The sequence below is a fragment of the Astatotilapia calliptera genome, chromosome 7, assembly GCF_900246225.1.
Source record: "Astatotilapia calliptera chromosome 7, fAstCal1.2, whole genome shotgun sequence".
Lineage (NCBI taxonomy): Eukaryota > Metazoa > Chordata > Actinopteri > Cichliformes > Cichlidae > Astatotilapia > Astatotilapia calliptera.
This window is the reverse complement of record NC_039308.1, coordinates 51,914,771-51,935,216: the sequence shown is the minus strand read 5'-3', so window position 1 is coordinate 51,935,216 and position 20,446 is coordinate 51,914,771. Positions and strand designations below refer to the sequence as shown.

The following is a 20,446-nucleotide window of genomic DNA, read 5'->3' as shown; positions in this document are numbered from 1 at the left end:
TGGAAAAATGGACGGGGAAGGGGAGGGGGTTGGGTTATAAGGTTCGAGGAAACTGAGACAGGAGGGGGGGGGGGGGGGGGTTAGATGGCCTTGTCTTTCAAAGTCCACAATCTGCTGTCAAATGGCGAAGCATTGGAGTAAAGGCGGGAACGGGCACACACAATTGAAGCCATATACGAGTTTTAACATGTACGCAGATGGACAGCCTGTCACTCAAGAAGCTCCCAAAAGGGCTCGGAGTGGGTAATTACCAAGCATGTCTTCCATGTTAGATTGCATGTTGCTGTCGGCCATAAGTATCCCCCAGGAGCCAACTTGACAGCTCTCTACTAAACCACTCTCACATGCACGCATACACATATATTTATATGAACGCAGTGCGAATACAGCCGATTTACCCAAGAACACGAACCCATATACATATTAAATATAGCTACAAGATACGACTTTAGTCAACACTCTCATCCTCTCTTCCTCAAATCCCAATTAAAAGCTCATTTTTTCTCCCGGCTCACTATTCCTGTTGGTAATCATGATTAATACGAGGACTTTCAGTGGGGTAGAGTTCTAGTCGCTAGCACTGATTTGGTGCATTTGGACCTAGCCCTTAAAATAATACACGCTAATTGGTTGATTTATCTTCCATGTTGAGGACCAGCTGTGGTTATGACACCGCAATCAGGGACAATAGAAAAAGATAAAGAGACGGGCAAACTCCACATTCTGGTGTCTTCCAGAACATTTGGCAATCAGGAGCTCTGATAAAAAATAACATGTAGTCTTGATTCGTTACTGTGAAGGTGCAGTTGGCTTTGTGGAATCACATTACTCCCTATGCCTCTGACTGCCCCTAAATTAATTAATTGAAAAAGGCTTTCGGAGAACATGCAAATTTAATGAAGCCCCACAGAAGAGGGATTTGGGAGTTGTTTGGCAAATTACCTGCTTGTTAGCACAGGGTCATTGAGAGTTATGGCTCAGAATACAGCCAGAAGAAGAGCGGTTATTGCTCGGCATACAGCTTGAGGAGAAGAGCAATTGACCTTGACTACTGTTAGCGAGTAATAATTAGGGAGATTAGGAAAACCACAGTGTTTAAGAGTAAATATGCGAGGAAGGCAAGGAAAAAAAATCCGCTTGTAAAAACTGCAGATTTTTAAGTGCAGATAAAGGCATGTGCTGCTAAAAAATGACTTCTTCTAAACTTGAGAAAAAGCAGCAGTAAAATGTCCCCTTTTCTTCAGGACAAAAGGAGGAGACGGGGAAGAATGAGCTGTATTTACCCAGCGTCAACAACGAGGGAGATGAATTCCTGACCGACCGTGTCTGTTATATCTTGTGCGCATTCACAGAACGGGCAGTGCAGAATGCGAATGAATAATTTGACACGAAATACATTTGGGGCAGCCCAGCTCTCCCTGGTTCATTATGCTGCATTTAAAATCAAGTGCTTGCCTTTTTTCAGTCTTCATGCTCTATTTCACCTGGAACTGTTAAGGTGGTCAACATCCCAGCAGGTAGGACAGCGCCCGCTCTCTTGATAATAAGACCGTGTGATGACAGTACAGCACTTATGTGTTGTGGACAATATGTGGCAGTATTGATCAGAGCACTGATGCATACACATGTGTGTGGATGTGTGCCTCTGTGTACACAGGGGTATGTACATAATTACAGGGGTCATGGGCCATCCCTGGGGAAATAAGACAATATCAATAATGGAAACACGTCTGTGGTCAACAGCAACAGGAGCTTGGGTTGTCCAGAAAATGTCCAAGATTTACTGTTAAACTTGAGAAACTGTGATATTTGAAAAGTTTAAGAAAGGTTAAGAACATGAATATGTTAGATATAAGAGTTGCTGTCTTATATGGGAATTTGTGATATATGAAAATTGGAATTATATGGACGGACTGTGTCAGATTTGCAGCTCTAGTCGGTTCTGGCGGGAGGAAAAAAAAGGGTCGGATTTATGTCCTCTGTCATCGTTCACATTTCTCCCCATATATCTGTATCTACATGGCCAAAATGAGATTACCTGGCCTGAATCGATCCCTATGTTCCTCAGCCAAGTGTCTACAGTTAATCTGCCACAGGCTACAGGCCAATGTGGAGCTTTAATGACGAGGAGAGCTCATTAACTACTGATTATATGTTAAAACAGACTCAAAGATTGACTTGAATAACAACAAATCAATGGAGCTGACGAATACCCGGAGAAATTAGAAGCTGGCTGAGATAGATCACCTGTCAGTCCTTTGACCCTTGACCTCCGATTAGCTGTCTATCATTCTGTCTGTCAATATTACTCTGCTAGATGCTTAAGACACAGACAAATTATTATAAGGTGAAATAAAAACTCTAACTTAAATATTTCTGGATGTTAAAACATTTTTTAGAGTGTGTAAAAGCAGTAGCTCACTGCAACAATACAACCATTGTTATTATTTCACATGAAGCTCCCTTAGAGCTAAGCAAATGCTCCAAAAGCACCCAAATAATGTTCTTCCCATGCAGCAGCAGACTGTGCAGTCTATACAATAGTGCACTATATATTTCACAAACTCTATGTTCTGACAGACCTGCTTACTTTGAGCAGATGGCAGTACCAACAACACCACAACACCCGGCATAATTACAGCACAGAAACCATTCCTCTTCAATCACAGCTAACAAGACAAGAGAGAGTATGAGCTCTCTCTCTCTGCTTCACTTTGGGTTTTTTTAATTATACCTTTCACATTGCCCCTAACAATGATTTCAGTCTGTCTCCAGTCCACAAAAGAAACAACAGGTAGCAGAGATGAAGATAAGACTAAAATCTGTGTTTGCATACAAACGTCGATCTATATATATACACACACACACGTGCGTGCATATAAAGCACAACAGTATGCCATGAGAGAGAGTGTGCCATTAGATCTGCAGACATCCGTTTCCTCAGGGGAACACTTTGGAAAAGGGGCCTCGCATGCAGTAATTAAAGCAATCTTCATCCCAGCAGCTGTCTGACTCCCACAGGGCCACAGTGCAAAGGACTGCAACACGCCCGTGCACACACACACAGACACACGCACATATATACATGCATACGACACACACAAACACACATGAGCGTGCATACATATCCACATGTGCAATCTATAACATCAAAAGTTACACACAGTGCTAAGCTTTTTGTTAAATATGTTTCTCTGAAGCTATCTGTTGGAACAGATTTTAACACTCACGGACACACGAACACACACAAACACTCACACTGATTGCCTCGAGGCTATAAGTGAAGCAAAACAGAGCAAAAGAATGAAAGCAACACACCAATGCATCTTTGCTTTTGCCAGAAGAAGCTATTAACCATTCTCACCTCTCTTAGTACAGCAAAGTAATTAGTACATTATACAACAGTGTGGACTCTCATGTCTGCAAGAAGAACAAAAGTGGGCCACGACTGTTTTGTGCAGTTGTTGAATTGTGAGTTGGAGTGCACGTGTAAAAAAAAGTTTAATCCCGACTTTCAGCATAACAGCAAGAGTTGCATTTCGACCCAGTGTTCACTTCCATATATTAATGAATTATTTTTGATGGCTTCTAGCTTGGATAGAGCTCCCTGACCTGACTGTATGTTTTGCTTAAGAAAGTTCAGCAAGCTTTTATTTCACTGTGTCCTGCTCCAAAGCAATCCCATAGCCCATAGCAATTACACTAAATAACAGTAATATTAATAATCATAGGAATATTCGGCTGTTCTTTTTTTCATACCTTGACATATTCCGTTTCTCCTCAGACAACCTTTTCTCTTGTATATATTCAGAACATTGCATATAATGATCTACATATACATTTCCATTTAAATAGGCTGAATGACCGAATGTAAGCCGAAGACACCTACGACACTAACTGAAGACAACAGACTGCTGGAAATCCAATCCATTTCTGTGTCATCACTTCTGTCTGTTCATTGAAATTGAAAATTCTGCTCCAGCGGCAAAACAAAGGCATGCAAATTTGCTTGACAAAGTAGCGTTGTTCAGCGAGGTGTAAGGGTACAAGCACTTTTGGACTGTCTGTATGCGAGTTTGTGTTCTCCCCTCCACCTCTGCTTCTTCCTTTCATCTCCTCTCCTCTTCTACACCAAGGCCTCTCCTTCTTTTTAGGTGGGAATTTACAGCCACCCAGAAAATGAGTTCTTCTGGATGCCCACGTCATTGCACTCTATCACTCCTGCTAGAGATCAGTTACCAGGAACACTCCCACAATATAGCCCATAAAACTGCTCACAGGGCCCATATTAATGCACCCGGTGGACCAGCTCCAGTTCTCTGAAGGACATGTCGCGTCTTTGCCTTTAATTTAAACACTCATGGACAACACTCGTGGAAAATAGCCCTTGTATCAATCAAGGAAGTACTGCCATGGGCAAGGGCAGGAGGCTTCATTATTTACATTTTGTACAATCTAGAAAAAAAAACCCAGTTTTATATTGAAATTCACTGATCTGCAAGATCTTACCTGAATTAACAAACGGTGTTTGTTAATTTCTGTTTGAGTCAGTGAAATGTGACACATGATACAAATACAAATAACTTCTAACTAAATTCCAATACTTCAAAAAGGGTCAGTTCTTTCAAGAAAAATATTTAAATCACTTAAAAAAAAATTACATTTAAAACAGCGAGTTCAGTGTCATTTTAACGAGATTACATTGACAGCACTAAGTACATTTACCAGCCATTTCATTAGGTACAACTGTTATAGCTGCTTATTAGGACTAATACTAGGACTAAGGTGACTTTGAATGCGGTTGGCGTTGGTGTGGGTTGTTTAAAAAGTGCTGATCAACTTTTCCCACACATCTCTAAGGTTTCCATAGCATGGTTTGAAAAAGGGGCAGCACTCTGGGTGAAAAAGCCTTGCTGATGAGTAAGTTCACAGGATAATGGCCAGACTGTTTCGAGCTAGTAGGCATCAATAACTCCAGTTACCACTCGTTACAACCAAGGTATGCAGAAAAGCATCTCTTCACCCACTGCAGCAGGTGACAGTCCTGTCAGGTACAAACAGGAAACTCAGCATACAGTTCACACAGGCTCTCTAAAATTGGCCAAAGAAAAATTGGAGAAATGCTGCCCGGACCAAGGAGTCATGATTTGTACTGAAGGGTCAGAATATGGTGTAAACCACATGAATGAATGGATCCGTCCTGCCTGGTATGAACAGTTCTGGCTGGTGAGGCTGGTGTAAGGGTGGAATATTTTCTTGGCACACTTGGGACCCCTTCCTACGAACTAAGCATCACTTAAATGCAAGAGCATACATCACTATTGTTGCTGAACATGCCAATTCTCTTATGACCAAAGTGTGCTCTTTCAGCAGGATAACCCATCATGTCACAAAACTCAAATCATGATTTCACTGTACTCAAATGGCCTCCACTGTTACCAGTTTAATCCAGTAGAGCAACTATGGGATATGATGGAAGGGGGAGATTCACATCTTGGATGTGCAGCAGACAAATCTGCACCAACTGTGTGACGCTATCATGTCAATATGGACCAAAATCTCTGAGGAATGTTTAGAGTACCTTGTTAAATCTATGACCCGAATTGAGAAATGAGGCAATCTGAAGTCAAAACTGGCTCCAACCTGGTATTTGCAGAGTGCCTAATTCTAATAAAGTGGTATAAAGTGCATACTCGGACTTGAAAACAGAGCATCTGCTGGTCAGTGATGAGGCTACAATACTGTACTGAACCACCAGGACTGAAAAAAGAAGCCAGTTCTAAAGTACCAGAACTGCCCTTTGTCCAAAAGGCCACCTGATGCTGGCTTCAAAAACCAGCTAATCCCCACAGACTCATATGCAGCCCAACTAAACAGCACTAACTGGCAACTGGCTCTGGCAAAAGTCGGCAGCCTTAACCTAACAAATCTCCCATTCGTGGGACTAATAAAGGTTATCTTTATCTTTAAAAATACAACTAACTCAATAGCTACTGTATGAAGGGAATGGGTCTTTCAAAGAAATATCATACAAATAAAACATGACAGCTAACAAAATGCTAATGTTGTGGCTTCAAAATGCTGAGTCAAAAACCAATCTGCTATGTCACGACTGTCATGTTCATCTCTGATATGGTATAGACTGTTTGCAGAGCTGCTGATGTTACACCACAGAAAAGATTACGGATTCATATTGGCTATTTACAGTTTTATGGACCTATGGGACTACTGGAATTTCACTTGTAAAGAAGATGGATTCGAGATTTTTAGTGTCTAGAGAGGTTTTTATTGCAATTTTATATGACAGATGAGAGTTTCACAGGGAATGGACCATTAAGGTGACAATTTTTTGATCAATTATAGCACCAAAAGTGTCTCTGGCCTTTGCCAGAAAGGCCTTGAAACTTAAATTCCCTGAATGAAACCAGAGAAGGCAGCTCTGGAGACGAGGATATACTGCTCGAGATGGAGATGGGAGCTGCGAACTGGAACAGGGGTGCGGTAAGAGTGTTTGTCTAAATGTCTGTATGTGAGGAACAGCCTAAAGCCAGCTGGAGTGTGACTGGCTGACTTTGATAAGGTCAGCCGCAGGGGCCCTTATTGTCATACAATCATGGCCCCCTGCCAACCCCACTGTCATCCGCACTGGCACACTGCTGCTCAGTGGTTTACACTCAAATGCAAACACACAGCACACGCATGGACACACACACAAATATACTGAAAAACACGGTCCTTGTAAGCCGACACACACTCAACAGTAAATGTGTTTGTTGGCAGACAAAAAAAGCCAGTAAATCTGTTTGGCTCAGTGGATATTGTCTAAATGGCTGCTCCACTTTAGCAAATTCCCCAGCTGAATCTTTTTATGTAAGTCCGTCCACAAAAGTCTCCGTCTGATAGACGACCGCGTCCCTCCAGGAATTCATTGAGGGATTTTTTTTGTGAGTACAGCCAAACTGTTTAATTTAGTTGTGTTTTTTATGAAACATTGATAGGAATTTTGTAATCCCCCTGAAATAAAATGGTTTAAAAGTGGATGACTGGTAATAAAAAAGCAAAATATCAGGCATTAACCAAGTCAAACTGCAGACTATCTATGAATTAAAAATCATAGAACGATAATGAGTTTTCCTTTTCTTTCATTTTGTTAAAGAAAAGAAAAAGCACTAAACTCTACTTCATGGAAATATAATCATTGAGATGAGAGGTGAAACGTCTTCAAGAACCTTAAAGAAGTCCTGTCGTTTACTTTCCAAGCTTGTCAGAATACCATGACCTGGATGACTGAGAACCTACACAAACATTTGCATTTACCTAATAAAAAATTATATGCAATGTAAAAATTTGTAGGTCGATTTCTCAAAGATTTTTCTAACGTGGTGCTGTGGTGACTTTGGATTTACAGGAATCCTCTCTTTTCCTCTACACTTCTCCAGCAACAGCTGCTAATTGCATTTTGACTGACTATCTGCAAGTAGCTGTAAATCACCAAGTCAAGAGAACAGGAGGGAAAGAAAGTTTGTGGTACGTTTGAAGGCAGAGAGTTGAGGAAAATGCTCAAAGGTAAGACAAGACAGTTAGAGGCGGAAAGAAAAATAGAAAAAGGAAAATTCAAGGTTGTTCTCAAACATATTTGGCTAGAGCTCTTTCCACCTACACCAATCAAACAACCTGCAGTGTCCAGGGAAACAGACTGAGTACTATTTACAACATCACCAATCCAGTGGCCCTGAGCTGCTGTGTAATGCTCCAGATTTGTTGCAATGGGTTATAAATCTCAATAAAGCTTCCAATAAATAATATGCCCTTATGTAAAATCGTAGAAGAGGAACATCATGTTATTTTTTGGGGGCAAAAAATCTTAGGATATGTTTGCGTATCTTTACTATCTGCAACACACCCATCCTCCCGGGATGGGTGGATCTGATGAGCCAGTCGAACGTTTTCTGATGAGAAATGGTCACACTGAATTAGAGGACGGAGGTATTTCCGTGAATTCTCAGCAAGGCACACATCGCACCTGCCAATGCACAGGTCACGTTGAGCAAGGCAATTAGGATATAAACACATACTATGTCCCCAGTTTAACCTTTTTCCAGTCACCGTGCAGGCTTTCTCTGACAGGATGGCCTTTTAACAGCCTTTCTGTGGTTCAGAGAGAGCAACACCCATGATGTCATCTGATAAACCTCTCCCGAGCTTTGTGGGGCAACACAACACTAACAGATAGTTATAGCTTATATTTGGGTTAGATACATATATAAAGTCAATATAGTGCCAAAATATTATCTACATGCACACGAGTAAAGAAACGGTGCACGCTACTCAAACAGCTCACATGAGTATTATTATTCTTACTGCACCTCTGTACACATTATCTCTGCTAATGCTTTAATCGACAGAGGAATCTGAAGTTTGGTATTTTAAAATAAGACGTGATGATCTTCTCTTCTGCGATAGAGACCGTGATTTACAAAAGAAACGAATGTATTCAATACTTGGAGATCATAAACTTATCAGGAAAGTGTTAACTGAAGTCATGGATCAAAGAAGCTCTATGGTCATTTTCCTGACTTTTATACACTTTAACTTTACTTTAGATACACAGAGGCACCATTCTCACTAACCAAATCCCACTTTAACATCTCATCAACACATAAAACCCAGCCAAGCGCAACTTTCCTTGGTGAAACAGTGGTGCTCGATATTAATTACTTTCCTCTAATAGTAGAGGAAGCCTAACCTTGTGCAGTAATCCATGCATGTTTGCTTTCTCAGAACATCTTTGGTATTTAAAATCTATTGCGCTTAAAGAAAATGCATGCAAACGTGTGATTTTTATAAAATATAAATTCAAAAATTAAACACAAGCATGGTTGGATACAGTCTAAGTGATGCACAACAAAAGATCACATCACCTGCCATTTCTGTCTCAAAACATATGACTTACAGGAAATTGACACAGCCAGTCCCAGGTGGTGGGGCGATCCAGACAAAGCTGAAGCTCGTAGAGGGTTGGTGGCTGACGTGGGAAGCCACCACACTGCAGACAAACTGGGTTCCACCAAACTGACGATCTGGCATCACACCTGCGGCACAGAAGACAAGCAAGACACATGAGGAGACATGAGGACTAGCAGTGAAGGTTCATCTGATGTTTTTTTTTTTTTTTTTTTAAATTGTTTCCTTTCAGCTTGCAATTTAAAGGCTGCAAAAATTGCTGCAGTTTTCTATGGTTGAATTATTTCCTGTTTTATAGGTACCAGCTGGTTTCCATTTGTTTTTCCCGCTGTACTAAAACTTAGCTTATCCACTCACGAAAACAGAAAAAGGAACTTGCAAAGCCATAAATGTCATGTCTGCTTTTATGTTGGCAAAATTGACATTGCATCCATTAGCTAATCTGTCGAGCAGCCTTACTCAAAGACAAAAGATTACAAGAGAACAGATGTGGTGTCCAGGATTACATTTAATTCGTGGCCTTCTGCATTACAATGCTTTTTGGTAGCTAACGCTCGTCAGCTAATCCTCAGTTAATCCACACTGAGATGCATTATTGCACACTCACACTTACTTTTACTACAATGTTAACAATGTCGCTGTGATGAACCGAGGTTTTAAGAAGCGAGCCCGTCCAGGCTGCTTTTATATTGTAATGAAATGAAATAAAAATAGATAAAAATAAAATCACAATAACGAAGGACACTGAATTTTCTGTTTTGTCTTGTACAAAGCACTGCTATAAAATCCAAATGCTGCATTAATATTTGCACAGAAAGCACACTCAAAGAGTGCAAGAGAGATTCTTAATAAATTCTTATAGCACAAACACTGAAGACAGAGCCACAAGCAATCGTGTAATATAAGAGACTATCAGTGGTGGAAAAAATCTTGTGCTCTTTTATGCTTCAGTTTTTTTCTGTGCTTTCTATGTTCTCCTGTCTTTGCCTTTATGCATTTCAGCATTGGCAATTTAAAGGTTTATTGTTTTTACTTCTTGCCTTTGTTCCTTTTCCCTAATTTCTAGGCCCTGTACTACAAAATAAGTTCAAAATACCCTTCAGCGGCCACACAAAGCTGGTTATCACCTCGCTAAGTGAACCCAGGGTTCCTTCACACTATCACATTTATATGAAAGGGGTCATTTTAAAAGCAGTGTATGAACTTTGTATGAACTTAGGCACCTTGGTCAGTACGACTGAAAAATATTTACTTTATTAATAAAGTAAATCAAGTAAAATAAAGTAAACTCTTATCAAGCAAATCTGGTAAAAATGCCAACTGTGTAAGTTTTCATCTTTTCAATACCATAACTCTATCATTAAATCATGGAAGAATCTGATGGATTATTAAGTATTTTATTAACTCTTTCACCCATAAAGAGAACATGTGACAACCTCCCCTCTACCTTTAATGACCTCAGTATATAAATATCAATAGAGGTTTTTCCAAGGGTAGCTGCATAGGTAGAGATCAGCCCCTCACTAACTTTTGACACACCCAGTTATTTTGTTCTATGGGCAGGCCTGCAAATAGAAACCACTCAGTTCAGAAAAAGCTTCATCAGTGGTCCCAGTAGGTCTTCAAAGACTAAAGAGTGAAATTAATGTTTAAAAGAGAGATTTAGTTTTAATTCTTTCAGCTTCAACCTCCATGATGTTCACCAGAATTCAAACATTCAAACAGGCTTAGTCTATGTGTAAATATCACATGAGGTCAACAAGTACAAATAGGTTTCTTGTTTTATGAAATTGCGCTGGGAGACACTTGAAAGAAGTGGAGGATCTATTGGTTTTGTGAGAGGTAAGTGTGTTAGCCTAACTATTAGCCTAAAAATGCGTCATTAGTATTATATGGATCATGATAAAACACGCCTACCATGTTTTGGGTTCCTGCAACTGTTCCATCGGGTTATTGTCTCCCCAGAAACACTTCCCTTGTGTTTTTTCCTATTTCTGTTTTCGTTTTTCCTATTTCCGTTCTTTTCCTGTGCTTTTGCGGCATTTTTCTTATTGCTGGTGTTTTCTTAAGTTGCAGTCCGTTTGGCCTATCAGGGCCACCGTAGAACTCCCTTTTTTAGTACAAAAAAAATCCAACGTTAACCCTGAAGTTACCTGGATCAACCCAAATTCTTCTTCATAGCACAGACCTCTGATTGACAACCCTTACCAGCACTTTGTGTACATCTAGTCTTCATCCACCATTTAACTTTCTTTTTTAAACTTTCCTGGTATTGTTTTTGGTCCACATATTTAAACTGCAAATAAACCGCTGACTTATTTCTACTTGCTTTCATTTGCTCCTCCACTTTTTAAGTCTCATGCTGTTTTCGTGTTGTTTTTAAACCACAATCATCCACCAGTTCTCTTTTCTGTACTTCTTTCCCTTATCATTTTTGTTCTCAACCATCTTCTTTCCTCTTTCCCTGTGAGCTGACAATCTGTGACAGTGCTCTTATTAATGAGCATCTGTGTCCAGCTATGATTGCACCGATGAAATGACATTGTGTCGCACAATCTTTGCTTTATATCACAAAGGGCAAGGGCAGGACACCACCAGACTCATCAATCATCGTATGCACATTCGGAACAGTTTAATTATCTACTGTACCTGACTTTGTAGTGTCATCTAAGAGGTGCCCAAACTGTGCTGCAATTCACAAACACACAAATGCGTTCCCCAGACAGCAATGCATTTGTCATAATATTACAACAGTAAGTCACTCTAGCACTGAGGCCACACACATTCAGTCAGTTTAAAAATGTACGTACTCTCCCATCTGGTTACAAAGATGTGCTCTAAGCGGCAGTGCTTTGGTAGCTCGCCTCTATGTATAACCTGCAAAACACAATCTCCTCTCTGCAATTATAACTTACTTCACTGAAAGTATAATCATCAATGATTAATAACTGAGAAGCTTTAATATCCCTAGAATCAATGTGCAAATCAATAAGTAAAAATTGTGTACGTATGTGTGTGTGTGGTTGAAAATTCATTATTTGAAAAGAAATAATTCCACCCATTTCTGACAGTAATAAATCTGACCTCACATATTGCATCCATAAATATACACAATGTTGACAGCACCATAAACGTTTCTGTTTGATGAGGCCAGCTGTGTGTGTGTGTGTGTGTGTGTGTATGTGTGTGTGTGTGTGTGTGTATTTGTGCAGAGCTTCAGTTGTATCACTGCATAAAATTTATACTGAAGTGTATGTGCGCGCCATGGTACAAACAAATCTACTTATCACTGCTGTCGGTTAAAAAGCTCAGGAAAAACGCCAAGGACCGGGCATTGATTTCTGCACCCAAATGGGACATCCCAAGATTCCCCCCCACCCAAACAAGCACAGTAACATCATACTTTTCAACTTCAAACTGAACAGCCGTCAAAGCAACACCATTTACCGCGCTTTCACGTGAAAACATATTGTGCTGTTACGTGTAAGTACACGTGCTGTGTGGTCCTAATGTGTCAGATTTATGAGCTGTTCAGCAGCGCAGCCTTTAACCATGCTAAGGAGGTGCTGGTATGTAATAACAGAATGCGATTTAATCACCTCGTAAAGCTATTATTTTGAAATCACCAACAATTTCTCTGCGTAATGGGCACAATTTACTTCTGAGCACAATCATGCACACAAGGAAATAAACACACTATTAAACCTTTACTGCTGATATACAGAGGAGATGAAATTGTTCCTGTGCAGCCCTTATCCCTCTTTGACATACCTAGGGCTGCACGATTTTGCATAAAATGAGAATCACGATTTTTTGGCTTAGAATTGAGATCACGATTCTCGCACGATTTTCTTTTCCAGTATAAATATTTATTGTATACAGTATAAATTCCAGTATAATTCCAGTATAATAATTCCAGTATACAGTATAAATTCCAGTATAAATATTTCCAGTATAAATATTTATTGCACTTATTAACTGCACATCAACTTCGTAACAGTTGAGACTGAACATAAAAACAATAAATAGACATAAAAACAACAAATGTCTCACATTTTGTTGTTGCTGCAAAATGTTGTACTGCTTGAAATTCCGTCTCCACCGTTGCTCGACGCTGCGTGTATAGAGCAGGTAGTGCAACAATAGAAAAATAGTTGCGGCACGGCACTGTGTAGCGTTTGTCTAGGGTGTTGATCATTTTCCTAAATCCCTCGTTTTGCACAGTGTTGATGGGAGCCATATCTTTGGTCAGGTGATAAGTGATAGCCTCCGTACTTTCTTTGTGCCTGCGGGAGTTCGACGTGTATAGGGAAGCGCTGTATAAGGTTCCCGTTATTGATGTTTGGGTGGTTGACCGGGACGGATTTTCTCCTGTCACTTTCTAGTCATCCCTGACGTGCTCTCCGTTGTTTTTTCCCTGCTAATTTTAGCATCACACGACACAGCTTCTGTATCACGTGGTATAAGGCTCCGCCCTTGTCATTTGTTGAGCAGGAAGAGTGAGCGCTTGTTTTCATGCAGATTACGTCCCGGATCAAAATGCGGTACAATCGTCGTCTTTTTTTTTCTTTTCTTTTTTTTTTAATCGTTGTCATTTGGAAATGAGATCGCACATAAGTATGAATCGAGATCGCGATTTTCTAACGATTAATCGTGCAGCCCTAGACATACCTATACATCGTTCTGTCTTTTTAACACAAATCCAGACCAGTTTCACTGCTGATATGTGCCACAAATTTACCAGCATAGCACAAGGCAGCCAAGGCAACAGGTTTTGCTCTAATTGTTCAATTTTGCTGCAGATTAAGAAAAAAAAGCTTTGATTATGACTGTTGACCCATAATTTGAGAATTCCTTGCCGATGTGCAACACAAGTCTAGCTCTTTAGCTAATAGACACTAGTAGATGGCCACAAAGACAGAAAAAGAGCAGTGAGGTGATGGGACTGAACAGCAGAGAAATCAGCGGGAGATGAAAAGACAAAACTAGCCATCATTTTCACTAAATGAAAAATGATATGCACTTGCCACTCACCACAGAGGTGTGTTTAGAAACTTACACTTCACAAACTCTTGCACTGCAACTCTGAAGTAATGAAAGAAAACACACACAGATTTCAACGCTTTAAAAAAAGGCATAACTTAATGAGAGAATGACAAAAAAAATAGAAGAAATTAAGTATGAAATAGAGCGATTGCTCTCGAAGAGCTAAAGGTACGGCTAAAGAAAAGCAGAGCACTTAGGCTATGGTGAAGATGAAAAGGCAGTCTGATGCACTCCAGGACACAGCAGCACTGGGACTTGACACCGCTCACAGAATTTCTATTCCCACTTGAAAAATACACTCAGGCATAAAAATGCAAATAACGATCTCTTATTCCTTTCATGTCTGGGTGTGGAGAGGCAGAGAAAAATCACTATTATTCGATGTGAAAATCTCAAATGTTCCAGTAAAGCAACAAGCTTTAGTGAACCTGGACAGGAAAAAATAATAGAAGTTCTGACATTCACGATTCGGTCCAGGGAAGAAGCAGAAAAACAGCACGACGGCCTCTTTCGTACCTGTGAAATGAAAATATATGAAAGAAAAAGGCCCTCCTGTGACCTTAAATTACTCTTAACTCAGCTGACCTCTGAGTTCTTTGTTAAATTAGCAGCTGGCAAATACCAAACCTGGTAGAAAAACACCTCCTTTATCGCTGATGATTCCCCTGAACTCCACGTGATAAACCCTTGATGCAGTGTTAATTAAAAAGCATCTTTTACTTTGTGATTGCGAGAAAAGATTTTGGTTGAGCGTTCTAAGCATTCTTTAAAAAAAGATTCAGGACTACTACTTTTTAGTAGAAATCATTTTATGCTTCATTAACTGTGATATTTTATTATCCGCACTGGGTGCTATTATCACACCATCAGCTACATGCAGAACTCGCCTAATGAGCTGTAAATTTATAAGTGCATTACAAATGCCACCAGTGATGCATTAATGCTGCGCGTTAGCATCAGCAGAGTCCATCTCTAATTCAATAAGCAGCCTCAGGAGGATCTTGAAGGAATACTCCATCCACACATTGTCAGTCAAATACGCACATGCAAATACATGCGCGTTCACACGTTCAAACACATGCAGTTCTTTCACATGTAGATTGGATACTTAAGAGCTGTCGGAAGTGATTAATGGCAAGGGAAGATGACCTGCTAACTCCCACGGTATGACGGGCCAAACCTTGTTTCATAAATATGAACCCACACACACATGCACACGGGCACGCAGTTGCTTATACATGCGCTCCCGAGCGTGCCCACACACGAACTCAATCGCACACACAAAAACACAGGAAATGGGTGTGTCTGGATTTTAGGGGTCACATGTTGGTTGTTGGAATGTCACTCCGACATCCATCTCTGCTGGTAATTGTAGTGAATTTTTAAAGCCATCCATAAAAAAGAAAAAAAGAAGTGGGAAGCTGACCGCCTCTTATTTATTCATGTTCCGTCTGCCCATGTCTCCGCTAACAAAGACTTCCCCACATTTTTCCATTCTAATTTTTTTAATATGTAAACACTTCAGTTCACATCTGTGTATGTCCTATTTAAAAATCTCTCTATTTCTCACTTTGCAAAGCTGATGAGCTTTCCACAGCCAAGCTCGAAACAAGTCAAATAGATGGAGTGAGAATTCTCCCCGATGGAGCAGATGGGCAATCGGTGGCTCAGCCTGGCAGCAAGTTAACACTGTAGGACCAGCAGGAGCCGGTCGAACTGGCATTAGAGATGGTAGTTAGGCTACGTGGCAGAGTTTTGAGGATTCAAAAGGCACCATTCAAACTGAAATGCACATTTACCAAAATCCATACGCACCATTTGACATCTGGTCAGTAGCCATTTGCTGCCTAGCAGATGTCTAATGGTGTCCAACTAAGTGCTTTTTAAGATCAGTTCAAGGCAGTTAAACATGCTTTTCCTGCTATGATTGACACAAAGGCACTTGAACAACGTGTTTAAGCTGCTTCCCTGCCATCAACAGTAAATGCTGTAAACTTGTCTGGCTTGCTTACAGCGCTACAGCGTGCGCACTGTGCATTCAGAATCACAGACATGCATGCGGCTCTGTACGCTTGAACTAACAAGAAACAAGTACAATTAAAATGCATGTGTATGCACAGCAGTTTGCTTAAAGCATTAAAACCCTACAAGGCAGTGTAATGTGCTGTAAAGAGGTTATTCCATTATTTGTCTAGGGATCTTATATTTGTCGCTAAGCACTTATTTTAACAGAGAAAAGTCAGTTTCACATAAAAAGCAGAGATGAATGTTTATCACCTTGCGTATCCTCACTCTCAGACAGATAATAGCCTTGCAACCATCTTTTTACCACTGGCTCAGACTTAAAAAGCTAATGCACAGCACGCCAAATAACTTGGCGAGAAAGCCAATTAAAGGTTCATATTTCACGCAGTAATTCTAACCTGTCACAAAATTATTGGAGCATTAACATGTGTTATTAAAAGCCTGTGAATGTATGGGAATCTGTCAAAAGCTGGAATATAATGCCTCTGTCAACACGTTTCAAGAGAAGGCCACACAATGGCCACATAAATGATACATCACAACAGTAGTGACAGCCTGAGTGGGGACCCCATACGCTTTGTGCTGCTGAATGATCCCATGGGATGTGTGTTTTTTTCTGTGTGTCTGATGTGGTGCATTCACCCCTTCTTCCACAGTGCCATCCTCAGCTGGTCAGTCGGACCACTGCAGGGTCTCGTGGTACATGACAACCCACTCTGCTCTGCCATTGGCCGAAAATGGCATCCATCTTTGCCTTTGCCAATCATGCTACCATGGAGACAGGTTGGCAACTTTGAGGTGGTGGCGGGGGTCCGGCACAGCGTTGCCAGGAGGAAGCTGTGTGTTAATATGGGTGGTGAAAGATGCCAGCGGCCAGGGGGAAAGAGAGTAAGAAACTCTGTGGGAAAATGTGAGGGAAAGAGGCTTGCCACATCAATGAAAGACTTTAAATGGTATTAAAGAACACCTGTGGGGTCTGCTAAGCATCAAATGTGCACTGGTGATGAAGTGCAAAGAGAGGCTTATTGTGCATGTGTTTACATTAATGTTTCCATATCCACACAGTAAAAAAATGTGTTGGAAACACCTGACCAATCTTTGCCCGTGTGCATGCGCTCATAGAGCAGTTTCGCTTTCATTTAGACTTCCATTGTATCTCACAGCATCCATCATCCATAAACTCCTGATGGCATAGCTGCACCCACCCACAAAAACACAAATCTATGGCTTGTTGTAGGAGCTGCCAGTATGGCTCCACCCAGCTGACAAAGAGAGAGAGTATTTTGCAGAAAAAAGCATACGCTCATGTGTTTACATTGTTTAACACAAATACTCAATTGCTTCTGTGAGATGCTCTACATATGCTCCTTGTGTCAAAACTGGTAACTGAAAAGTTAAAGTAAGAAGAAAATAAACATCTAATTCGTTACTTGTGCGCTCCTGGCTTCCTTGCTGTGATCAAGAGCTACAAGCCATGCAAGCATAAATGATAAATGGAGTACAGGAACACCAGTGGAGCATAATAGACCCTCCAGAACTAATGTCCCATAATTGAAATGAATGTTGTTCTGAATCAAACAAGTGTTGTGTGTTTTGGAGCCGCACCTTGTATGATAGATGAGACTTAGACTACTTTACAAAAGCCTAAAAAGCCATATTCACAGGCCCGCACAGATCATACATCAAATGCCTGTATAAGAGTATATTCCATCTACACTGCTGAATACAGTATCTGTTGGATCCAGAATGCTATCAATATTTTGATAAAAATATTTTGGTCCACTTCTCCAGCACTACTTCAATGCGATATGTCCATTCTGGGTGGTTGTTCGAATTTTGAGCAGAGCAGTCACATAGTTTTGCTTTGGAGGAAGCACAGACTAAAATACTGAAATATGAGCTACATCATATTGGATCAGAAAAAAGTGTATGAGCCAAACTTTACCCAAAACCAAGATCATCAGCTGTTTCAGGCTGAGATTCAAAAGCACATAAAAAAAGTGAAACATTTTCAAGTGCTCTCTTACTTCTTTTTAGTCGTATATTTAGACATTAAAGAAGTGAATTAGATCTTCATAAAAACCTGTAATTACACAGAAAAACCACATATCTGCTAGAAGTGCTGTAGGTCCGAGTTCTGGAGGTGAAACGCCATTTTGCATGGATCTATTTTCTTTCATGTTTGACTAACCGTTTGTGTTTGTTATTACGTTGGGCTTATTTGTAGTGATGAAGCTTTATTTCAGTAAACACAAGGTTATAATTATTGATAGGAAGGACAGCCAAAACTATGATAATAAAAGCTTTCCTTTATGTTTTTAATAGAGTCAAACTTCCTAAAATGGGTTCAGTCCCAGGCTCAAGATATGTGTGTTATGTAAACTATGAAGGTGAAGTGGTGCTTCAAGCCCTAAATCAGCAACTGAAAGGCTGAGTGCTGGTGTTGTGGGGCCTGTGAAGCAGCAACCAGTGGAGGACAGCCAGCTTCGTGCCCCAGGAGAGGCTTACCACATTGGGTGGCAAAGTCACTAAACACCCCTTCCCCCAGCCCTGTAGTCTTTGAGCACCATTTTCTTCTTCCAACTCTCCATCCATACATCCATCCATCAGCAAAGCCTATGAGCAGCTGCCTTCTGTGGGTGTGTGTCATTGTAGCTTGGCAGGCACACACCACAGCTTTACCGGCAGGCGCTAGGGCTAATTTGATTTTTAATTCAACACGACTCCTCGGCTAATAGTTTGAGTTGGGGATTAATTAATCTGATTTGACTTGTGCTAATTTCTTGCACCCACGTCCCCGGTCTCCACCCGTCAGTGCAGCAAATAAACAAACCGGTGAGGCCGTGGTCTCGCAGGCCCTGCCCTGACACACATGAGAGAGATAGAGACCTGGGGCGACAGGTGAGGAGCCGACGGAAAAGTAGCGTGGTGCCTGTGCTGCCTTTGTATGCATGTGTATGTCGAGTGTGTTGTGTGTAGCTAAATGTGTTTATGGAGGAGGCTGGAGATGAGCCTGGTCTGACAGAGAAGTGCTGGGAGGCAGTGAACTAATCACAGCAACAGACTGGCTCTCGTAAGGAGGGCGAAACAAAGAGAAGGTCAGTAACTATTTTCACAGCCAAAATATGGGTCAGAGTGGATCTGGGTGAGTTCCTCACAGATAACTTGTATATAATGTAAAAGGAAAAAAAGTGGCCATGCAATAGAGCATCCCTGTTCTGTCTCTGAGGCTTTTAGAGGGTAGAGGGCCAAACCCAGGTAGGGCCCTACAGCAGGAAAAAACACACACTAAGTGTCCTCAGCTCACAGAGTCAGATTGAGCACTTCCACTCTTTCTAATACTCAAGGGAACTTTAAAAATGAATAGACCTAAGAGTGCAGCTTGGATGGCATGCACTTTGTGGGGAAGGCTTTGTAAAATCACTTCCTTTCACTTTGCACACCAATACCCACACGCTTGCAAGGTGCTAGTGGTGGCATAGAATTTAAGCAAGATAAATTTCAAAGTCAGCTTGCCTCGAACTTAAAATGACGCAAACCTTCTGCCGTTGACAGAAATGTGTCAATCGGAGCAGTCAAAGCTGTCTCTGTCTTTATTCTATCTTTATTTCTCTCTCATTCGCTCTGGCATGTTACCACCCTCTCTGCATGGCAGAAAATAACATTGCTCTGCTCAAGAGAGACCACACATGGGAGAAACAGCCTACGCCTGCTGCTCTCTCCTGCAGAATAATAACAAAAAAAGATAATAATAATAAAATAAAACTGCCCAACAGCTCGCACACCACTTTGAAATCTCTATCACAGAGAGTCCAGCTCCTGCTCTTCCTCATTCCTGCTCTCTTAGTCAGCCCTGGACCGGATTTACCATACAGCAAAGAAAAGAAAAAATGTTTATAAAAATACACATGAGTTCTCACATGATGAAAATATGAACACATACACACACACACACACACACACACACACACACACACACACACACACACACACACATTAGGGCACAAATAGATGCACACAGGCACACATACTGAACACTACACAAATGTAAGCACACCTGGGGAAGCCATGGGAGTTCAAAAAAGCACAGTTTTTTTCCTTCAATAGAGCTAGTGTACATTCAATGAACCAGTAAATTCCCAGCAGCACCAGCAGTAGTGCTCCTACAGGTCTGCTGCACCATCACACCTGAGAGGCTGTTGGGATGTATGGCCAAACAGCTGTGGCCACTGCTTTAGGTCCAACATGAATCAGTAATGAATCGTGTATTCTGTTTGAATTCTTTAAAGGTGGGCTTGCTTTGGCCTCTAAGGACGCTTTCCACATGGAGAGAAGTTACTTCTGACTTCTGGTGCATAATTACCCAAGCACTCCACTGGATTCTGGGAGTACACAAATGTTTAGCCACCTG

General features: G+C 41.0%; 1 protein-coding gene across 5 annotated transcripts in view; it reads right to left on the bottom strand.

Annotated features, from left to right (window-relative positions):
* Positions 1–20,446, bottom strand: part of reln (reelin) — a 100,304-nt gene that overhangs the window by 47,666 nt on the left and 32,192 nt on the right. For all 5 annotated transcript variants that reach the window (XM_026175513.1, XM_026175515.1, XM_026175514.1 and 2 more), the window contains exon 3: positions 8,954–9,092. In XM_026175513.1, the coding sequence (XP_026031298.1) occupies positions 8,954–9,092 (139 nt within the window). The remainder of the gene's footprint in view (positions 1–8,953; positions 9,093–20,446) is intronic.